The sequence below is a fragment of the Gambusia affinis genome, linkage group LG13 (assembly GCF_019740435.1).
Source record: "Gambusia affinis linkage group LG13, SWU_Gaff_1.0, whole genome shotgun sequence".
Classification (NCBI taxonomy): Eukaryota; Metazoa; Chordata; class Actinopteri; order Cyprinodontiformes; family Poeciliidae; genus Gambusia; species Gambusia affinis.
This window is the reverse complement of record NC_057880.1, coordinates 20,056,595-20,066,322: the sequence shown is the minus strand read 5'-3', so window position 1 is coordinate 20,066,322 and position 9,728 is coordinate 20,056,595. Positions and strand designations below refer to the sequence as shown.

The window sequence follows — 9,728 nt, the reverse complement described above, 5'->3', positions numbered from 1 at the left end:
CAGTCGGTGAGAAAGCCATGTCATCTGCTCCACTGTGTTTTATTAAGTCCAAAGTCAACACAGCCTTCTACCAAAAAAATTTAAGAGCATTTCATGCTTCCTTCTGCTAACAAGATATAGAAAGAGGATGGTTTAAATAAAACAAACTGGGCTTTGTTCACATGACAGTAGAGCCACAGGCTGATTGCCTAAATCCCACGCCACACAATATTCTGAGAGCTTCTCAATAGGCTTGGATTTCAGTATTACATTTTTTTTCTCTTCATCTTATGCAATAAGAAGAATTTCTGGAAAAATACTTTTAAAATGTTTAACTAGTTGGAAGCTATAATCGTAAAATTAACAGAAAACCTGTCACGTTGGATTTCAACTTTGAAGACTAAAAAGATTTTAGATATTCACATTTGAGAGGTGCCTGTATATATAATATTAAACATTTTATTTTCATTTTAATTATTTATTACTATATATGAGAGTTTATTTATTAAATTGTGACACAATTGACCCTCAATAAATTACCCCATTGAAATAGATTTAGCCACTTCCTGTGAGTATGATATCTGGATAGTCCGGTGAACGAATTGAACGTCCCTATCAGTCCGTTATGGGCGTGGTCTACTGCTGTCGTCACTGGATGACAGCTAGCTGTCAGAAAGTGAGTTCATTCCCCGAGTCGAGTAGACGGAGCATTGTCGATAGTTTTTATTTTTCTTTTCTTTTGCTATTCCTATTGACATCTAAGTACATCGAATCGGCAAGAACGGATCAACCTCTCCACCGAGCCCGGCCATGGACGAACAGGCAGGGCCCGGCGTGTTCTTCAACAACAATAACAACTCTGTTTTAGCCGGCGGTGGGAAAGGACCGCTGCCCGATGGCGACGCTGGGGAGGCGGCCAGAGCGCAGTACAGCATTCCGGGGATCTTGCACTTCCTGCAGCACGAATGGGCCCGTTTCGAAGTAGAGAGGGCACAATGGGAGGTGGAGCGGGCCGAGTTGCAGGTGAAAAACGCAACAGCTTCAGTACACTTCACGTAGTTTTGTCACTGATGATCGTTTGGGTGATTTGTGTGTTTTATATCCCGCTGAGATTCTCTGTTTGATTGTTCTGGTGACCAAGCTAGCTCGTTAGCTTTAGCTCAGTTAGCTAGAGGAGCTGTAGCGCCCCCCTCGCCCCGTTCCAGATGCACGACGGCTGTTTCCAACCTCTTTACGCTCTAAAACATCTAAACCTGTCAGATATTTAGTAGATGTGCTTTAGAAATTACTAATATTAAAGAAATGTCACAACGAAAACCGTAATGACAGCTAACTGCGGTCAGATTAGTTATTGTGTAGCAAAGTAAGACGGATTCCCTTCCTTTATATATTATAGCTAAACGTATTGGACTTCGCCTAAATGCATTCTATATGTTAATTATTAGCAAAAATCATAGAATAAACAAAAAGAGTACACTTTCACGATGTTCGGATTTATTTGGGAGTCGTCTTTAACTGTTCTTGACAGTGTGTGAATCAGGAATCAGGATTGTTTATCAAGCTAGCTTCCATGCTACTGCCACTCCTGAAGAGAGGATACTGTCCTGATGGTCTTTTGTACAAGTTTTCTTCCATTTTATTCCTGTATAAATACAGTATCCTGTGTATTTATACTAAGGCTAACAGATGCTTTATCACGTTTTTCTTCCTTTAATGAAATGATAGAAACTAGTAGTTTTTGTATAATAAATTAGATTGACCTGAGTGATCGTAGTTTGGGAAGCCTGGTTTGGACAGAGGTGGGTGGTAACTCGTTACCTTTACTTGTGCTTTTAGGAGTAATTTTATTACACCATACTTTTTACTTTTACTTGAGTAATATTATTAAGCATTGCTGCTCTTACTTGCGTAAAATCTGTTTGTGCTTCATTAAATTAAGAACAAACAACGTCTTGTTTGTACACAAGCTTTATTGTTCTGTTGTTGTTTTCTATCTGCTGAGCCATTTGTTCCATTTGGAGATCAGTACACAGTACAGTAAACACTATATAATGCCTTTAACCTTTTCAAACATTATCTACTGTGAGTATTGGTTTTCTAAGTTTTATATTGAATATTTTGAATTAGAAAACCTTTTTTCTGCCTAAATTTATTTTAGGATTATTTGTTTGTGGGTTTTCTCGCCGGAATGTACACATAAAATTATGTTTTTCCTTCTGAAGACATCATCAGTTACTCTGTGCTTAAATAGTCCTATGCCAAAATATTTTCTTATTCTTTCTTTAGTAATATCTTGAATGCCTACTTTTTACTTCAGTAAAAATATACTGGAGTAGTGGTATTCTTACTTGAATGCAATCAAACCTTTTTCTATTGCAAAGATTTAGTAAAATAAAAGGGACAAAATAAAAGAAGTGTATAAAGTATCCTGCAATTAGAATTAGAATTAGAAAGTTTCTTACCAACTCAGATGCCAAAACCCAACATGGCTGCAACGTATTCAAAGTATACCTGCAGGAACAAACTCTTCATTTGTCTGTCATGAACGTCTGTTAGCGGTTGTGTTGCTGTGGTGTTTTAGATGCTGAAAAATAAACTGTTATTGTCCCGGTTGTTTAGCACGGGGGTTAGCAAATATATTATTTCCAGACCAGAATTTTACTCTTTAAGAACATTAATTTTATTTGGGATAATAAATAATTTGTGATATTTGCAGTCTTCAAAAACTGACAGCATGGTTGGGATTGTTGTACTTTGAACTGACTAATGAAAGTCAGTTAATTTGAAAACATCATTGAATGCCATTACTATCTGCTCTTTGATGGAACAGCTATTCCAATTAATGTAACTTGTGTAATTAAGTAGCTTCTATAACAATGGGTATGTTTAATGTCATTGTACAATAGCTGAATAGTAGCGATGACCTATGAATATTTACATATTTTGTGTCAAAAAAAGTCTTATCGCCTGTCCCTACTTGTTCTTGGCTCATTGTTAATAACTTTACAGCTGTGTTTTGAAAAGTTGGAAAACCATAGAGTTCTTACACATTGAAACTGTTATTTTTTTTATTTTGTTCTTACAAATTGAAAAACAAATCACAGATCACAAAACTGTGATAAATAACCTTTATGTGCCATAGATTCATATGGTCCAAATTTGATCAATTTAAGTGTTACGGCTATTGTAATGGAGCCAATCTAAAGTAGAATGGATGTGAAAAAGATAAATACTTTTGGAAAATTCAAACGGAGGGCTGCACAGTGGCGCAGTTGGTAGAGCTGTTGCCTTGCAGCAAGAAGGTCCTGGGTTTGATTCCCGGCTGGGGATCTTTCTGTATGGAGTTTGCATGTTCTCCCTGTGCATGGTGGGTTCTCCGGCTTCCTCCCACAGTCCAAAAACATGACTGTCAGGTTAATTGGTTTCTCTAAATTCTCCCTAGGTGTGAGTGTGTGTGAGTGTGTTGTTTGTCTTGTGTGTCTCTGTGTTGCCCTGCGACAGACTGGCGACCTGTCCAGGGTGAACCCGCCTCTCGCCCGGGACGCAGCTGGAGATAGGCACCAGCAACCCTCCCGACCCCATTAGGGAAGGAGGGTGTTCAGAAAATGGATGGATGGATGGAAAATTCAAACCCAGACTAGCAAATAACAGGCTAATAAATGACAGAAATGAAGTTGACAATTGAAACAATTGTTGACTTTTATGTTGAAGCAATAATTAACAGTATTTTTTTTTTTTTACAAATAACTTTTAGCACCATACTACTTGCATAATTAAATAAAAATAAAAGCATTTACCAGTTTTTGTGTTCAATTTGATATGAAACTCTATTCAAATGTCCTAGATGCTAATAAGGCTTCTGATGAAAAAGATACAGAAATATTCAGCTGGAAATGTATAAAATTTTAACATTACTGGAACTTTTTTCTTTAAAACACCATCGAATAGAAAGCCATGTTTAGGTTCAACCTGTTCTGTGATGGACGGAGCATCAGATGGTAATGCCCTACTACTGTGAAAGCAGGTGCAAAGAAAATGCTTTGCACTAATAGTGTCAATCATAGCCTAAACAAAAAAAAAGAGAAATGTCTAGGAAATGAAGTCGGCAAAAATCCGGAGTTTCTTCCCAATGAAGCAAAAGCAATCTATATAATAAATCATGTTCATACAGAATCTTTAACAGCTAAAAATTACAAAGTGCTTCATAACTTCTGCATTGTTTGTACATTGATGACGTATGCCACGTTTTGACTCAGCCTCATGCAGCACTTTCAGGCTGGCTGCTGTAACTCTGCTTCCTGTCTGTTGTCATGAAGTGAGCTTATCAGCAGAGCAGTCGCTGCAGCAGCGGCTTGGGGAAGGCTGCTACTCGGCTTTGCGGGTAGTTTGTTTGTGGCGGCAAAATGGGGCGCGCTCAGTTTAAATTCTTGCTTTTGTCGCACTAAACCCTGACCGTAATTGACTGACTGTAGACCGTTACCAGCGGTTGGCTTTTCTCATTATTGCTCTGTAATCCCTCTAACTCTCCTACTGATCCCAGAAGAGACACATCTTTTGTCTATTATGGAAATTGGTCTTAGTCACCATTTCCTATCTTTTTTTAGCACTTCCTCACAACAGTAGAGCAGGAGCAATGAAGACTGTAAAGCTTCCTTATGGGCCGTAACCTCGGGCTGCCCTTGAGGAATGCTTACATATACCGTACGTCTGTATAGAAGACGTTGGTGAATTAACATTTAGTGATGAATAATGGATGACTACACTGGACATCGTAATGGATGATGCCAAGCAACATTTGTCGTTTTTTTTTTTTTTTGCTCATTACTTCCTGCAGCCACATCCGATGCCCTCCTACTTTGCTACGTTAGAGTCTGAGCTGATGTCTTGTGCTTGTTAAAAGCTGTTTTTCTTTTGAAATTAGTGCTTGTATTGTCAAGAAACAGCTAAAGGTGTCTCGAAGCAGCTCGCTTGTAGAAATGTTGCTCAACCAGCTTGTTAACTGGAGCTGCGGGGGGCCACTCCTCTTTACCAGGGAGGGCACAGAAACCTGTGCCACTTCTCAGTAACTCATTCATGATTAAACCCCATAGGTGTGATCTTTTCTTATCAGCTCACAGGCAAGAGCTGTAACTTGTAGTCGCAACTTTGTCCTGGTGATAAATATTACCAACTTTGCTGAATATTATTGTTTTCTCTAAAACTGAATTGTTTTTTTTTTTGTATATATAAGCATAATCAGTGGTTTTGACACTGCCTGGTCCTTGAAGCTCACTGCTCTGTATGGTTTAGGTGCTTCCCTGCTACAGCACACCTGATTTCAATTGATTTTTGATTAACATTGGTCTAGCTACACTACTTGCAAAAATTAGACACCTTATCCCTGATATATTGACATATTTAATGGAGATAATCCAGTTCAGAGGCCTGGATAAGACAGACAGACCGACGTCGGACCAGCAGAAGGGGGACGCCTCGAATCAAATCTGTTGGTGGTGTGTGGTTGAGTTTCTTTGCTCCTTAAGGAGATAAAGAAGGGAAACAACAATTCGGTCGAGACAAAAGCTCCCTCTGTTGTTAAGGCTCTGTTAATGTTTAAACGTTGGATCTAGAATTAGAATTAGAGATGCAGCAATCAGAGATTTGTGACCTCTTTCTTCTTGCTGGGTTTTGTAAGCTTTGACCTGTTTTGAAAAAGTGACAAGAACGACATTCAATGTGTTCTTTCCCCAGTCTCGCTGTCACCACAAAAGCAATTACTTTAAAACTGGATTTTCTTTTTAAACGTAGAACTTCACATCTTATACCGTCGTTAGTGTCTTGTTTTAGTTTTTATTGTAGCTAGTATTATATATTTATCATGATGACATTCCTACTGTGTGTCATCAGATTCAAGATTCACAATTCTCATTTATTATGATTCAGAATCAATTTAAAATGTCTCTAAATTGATTATAAAATAAAAAAAAAAATCAGCTGGCGTAATTCCATTCAAGCATGGATTAATATTTAAAATTTAATAAATATGACACTTTAATGCCTCTATCTGTCATTCTGATTTGCATAGCAGACTGGAGTAGATCATGAGGATCGGTTGCACAGTTATAGACTGAAGCAGAAATCATTATGAATAATTGTTGTGACTTAAAAATAAAATTTTCAATAGAATCCTGACGCAGTAAAACATTCCCACCCCTAATTTAAAATAGCGGGACATGACCACATTGTTTTTACTGAAACAGTAAAAAGAGTGCAATGAAAATCCAGCTTTTGGTGTTTTACTGATTAATCCCAAGACCTTTTCCAGCCCTGGGTCAGATTACGTCCTGTGAAGACCATCCATCCACTGTGCCTCCTTAGCTCTTTTAGCTTTGGGGAAACCCCTCGCTCCGTGGGGGTATCTCCTTGCTCAAGGCGCCCATAATCAGACACCAAGAGAAGGTTGAAGGTGACTCAGAGTGCAAGGTGTGGATTTATCCTTTGCAGTTTGATTCTCCCTCTTAGCTCTGCAGAAAGCTGCATGGAGCTCTTCCCCCATCATAGTTGTATTTACTTTTTACAAATAGCAAAGCCTGAAGCATAATTATCTCAGCGGTTCAGCTGCGTGCATCAAACCGTGCACATATACACACAGTGGCATTCAGAATGGTAGAGAAGGGAGTCACCGTCATTCCTCGGTTGATACCGTGTCCACCCGCTCGCTGCGGGTTATTCTTTGCTCTATAGCATGCACCTACTTCTTGGCAAAGCTTAAAAAAGGCTCTCATTTCCTGATTTAAAAATAGCACGGTGGAAGTGCTGGTTTGTCACTGTATCCTTGTCCTCAGATAAGAAGTTACTCCAGCTGATCTAAAATACTCCGGGGATGATAGTGAGTAGTTTTAAAAGGGGTTTTCTTGTATGACGGTGCTCTGGGAACTGTGTTGCGAACTAAAGCATCTTTCTCCGAGCTTTGCACCAGAACTGACACTAGAGCCGTTTCACTCTGCTGTCGAGATGCCTCGCTGTCAGCTCGTTAATTCCCCTCTCCTTCCTCCATTCACACATAACAGCCTTCATCTGGTTACGCGGGCATGCCAGTGAGTCGCCTGCCCACTCCGGTTTTAAGCTGATGCACTTGTAAGCTAAAATAGTCGTCCCAGATCTATTTTTGATTTATGTTTTCCCTTTTTTTTCCAGAAAATAATAAATTTTTCATTACTTTTCTTTTAAAAGTTTCACAAAAATGTACCAGTTGGTTTAGGTTGGTGCTCATTGTGATTTCTTTTTAAAGATGGCTGCACAAGTTTAAATGCATGTACAAAAACATTTTTGAAGAAGTTTGTTAGAACCAGCAGCATCTTTGGCATGCATATGTTTATATATTTGTATGAAAGCAAATATTGTTAAAACATAAGATGCTACTCTGAGCTATCTTAATTTATAAGCCAAAAGAAACTTTAATTGCTCTTTAATTTGTACTAAGTCATCTTGGCTTATCTTCCAGTTTAGGGTCTCATCAGTTTCTGTAGAAGCTGCTGTATACAGTGGGTCGAATCATGCCGGGTATTTATAAAAAAAAAAAAAAAAAATCAGTCGTATGTTTCTCTTTGCCCGCAGGTGGGTTGCATAATTTTTTGTTGTCCTGAAAGCTCTTACATCACACCTTTACTTGCACACACTGTGAAGAAACTCTCTCAGGAGCAAAATGAACTTTGTGTGAAAAGAAAATCTATGATTGAATGAGTGGAAATCTATTTGTAGAAGGCAGAACAACGTATTTCTGAACCGTTTCTAAGGATTTTCTCTGGTTCGTTTTCAGTGATGTGCTGGATAGCTGAGAAGAAATCAAACCCGAGTGAGAGCAGCTCACCGTGTCAGCCTGTCTGTCTGAAATCCATTACTTGTGGACGTGAGCAGGATCAAATTTCAGCATTTGAAGGCATCTTGCCCTGTAATCTATTTTGTGGGAGACATACTTTGAACACTGGATTAAACTAAGTAATTCCAGACTATGCCTAAATCACAAAAATAATGAGTCACAGACCAAATTATAACATGTTTAAGTCTTGCATATAATTTATTTAAATGTTATTACATAGTGGACCTCCGCCTGGTTCAGTATTCCCCGTTTCACATATTTTTCTGTGGAACGCAATTCCAAATTATTTCTGTAAAATTAATCTTTTTCTGGATTTTCTTTGTGGAGCACTACAGAAACTGGCACTTTTTTTTTTTTACACGTTATCCATATTTCAAAATATTACTCATTATAAGTTAGACTTATTGATAGCTATTATATAAGGTCCAAATATCTACGTCCAATTCCAGAGTTAAATTCTGCTTGTTACACAATTGTCATCTAGTGGTCACCCAACATGTTGAGACTTAAACACAAAAATATTCAAAATGCCTTTGAAGACTTCTCAATTAAAAGTTACAAATCTGAGTCAAAAATCATGTAATGTAAAGTCATTGCAAAATGTTAAATGTTAAAGCTCAGGATCTCATATCTGCTGGATTTTTTCTCATTTGCAGATGTCACATCAGATGAGAACAAGGAAAAAAAAAAATAAAAATCATGCCCTTCCTTGTAATAGAAAGAAAAACCCTCCAGTCAGGTTCACTGGGAACACGCTGAAACACACATCCACCATTTCATTTTCTCAGATTCATTCTGCTCTTTGGCCGTGGCTGAATGGTTGTAATTTGAAGTTATAAGAGAAAAGAACATGAAATGTAACCAGACCACGGCAGTCTCCTGCCTCGCCTTGTTTTGCAGCTTTCTTCTCTCTGTTGCTACTAGTGTAAAGGCATGCGTGGAATGCACTTGGCTGGTTATCAGGTCAGTCATCGTGTTTCTTGGTGCTCTGTGAGCGTAAAGCGGCGGTAACTGAACGGTGCTTCGTTTGCATTGTAAATATGGGATTTGCACCAACACCCTCCTTTCCTTCTCCCAGTTTGCGGCCAGTGGGGGCCAGCATGTGTGGCCGTTTTGTTTGTGTGGATTTCCCACAGTTGTGAACTTTCTTTTCTGAATGAAGGAAGCGCTCTGTCCAGATTAAATGGACTCATTGTGTCGGAGCAGACGTCTGGATGATGCCGGATATATCTGGTTGTTGGGGAAATTTCGGACTTTGAATTAGTGGTTTTATATAAACTTAGCATTTACATTCTTAATTCTTGTTCTTGTTTTTTGTCTTCCAGTTGTATGAATTAAATGGCTAAACTCAGGTGATAAACATACGTTTCTAGCAACAGGCAGCTTTTTCTTTAAAGGGTTTTATTATAGTAAAAAAAAAAAAAAAAGATTAATAATTTTACCACTTTGCACTAAACCTGTTTCTTCTGGCTGCTTTTCCTCCCAGAGTAGCAGTGGGTCAATGCATCAGAGGGGCCCTTATCCAGCAGAGCAATAATGCAGTCAGTGTGAGGCAGGGAATTAAATGCTTCCTGTGTCTCTTTATGTCCAGAGTTGACTCATTACATTCTTCCCGAGGTTAATGTTTGATAGAAGCGAGAAACCGAGCCAGAGACTCACAGAGCCACACTCTTCTTCTTTATCTCTGACACGGCAGTACGCCAAATGGTTCCCGGTCCAGCGCTTCATCTGGACGAGGAAGTGGACGGTCGGCTCGCCGTCTCCATCGATGCAGACGCAATTTCATCTACAGCTAAAAAAGCTTTCTTATGTGTAGTTTTGATAAAAATCTGGTGCTTATCATTCCAAACAGAAACTACATTCGTTTGGAATGTAGTTTTGATAAAAACCT

The 9,728-nt window shown here is 38.7% G+C and overlaps 1 protein-coding gene across 4 annotated transcripts in view; it reads left to right on the top strand.

Moving 5' to 3' along the window:
- The first annotated feature begins 591 nt into the window (after positions 1–591).
- LOC122842457 (striatin-like) overlaps positions 592–9,728 on the top strand; it is a 29,961-nt gene continuing 20,824 nt past the window's right edge. For 2 of the 4 annotated variants that reach the window (XM_044136362.1, XM_044136361.1), the window contains exon 1: positions 592–1,002. In XM_044136362.1, coding sequence (XP_043992297.1) covers positions 790–1,002 — 213 coding nt within the window. In that variant the 5' untranslated portion in view covers positions 592–789. The remainder of the gene's footprint in view (positions 1,003–9,728) is intronic. The other 2 variants (XM_044136360.1, XM_044136359.1) reach the window with 1 other exon arrangement.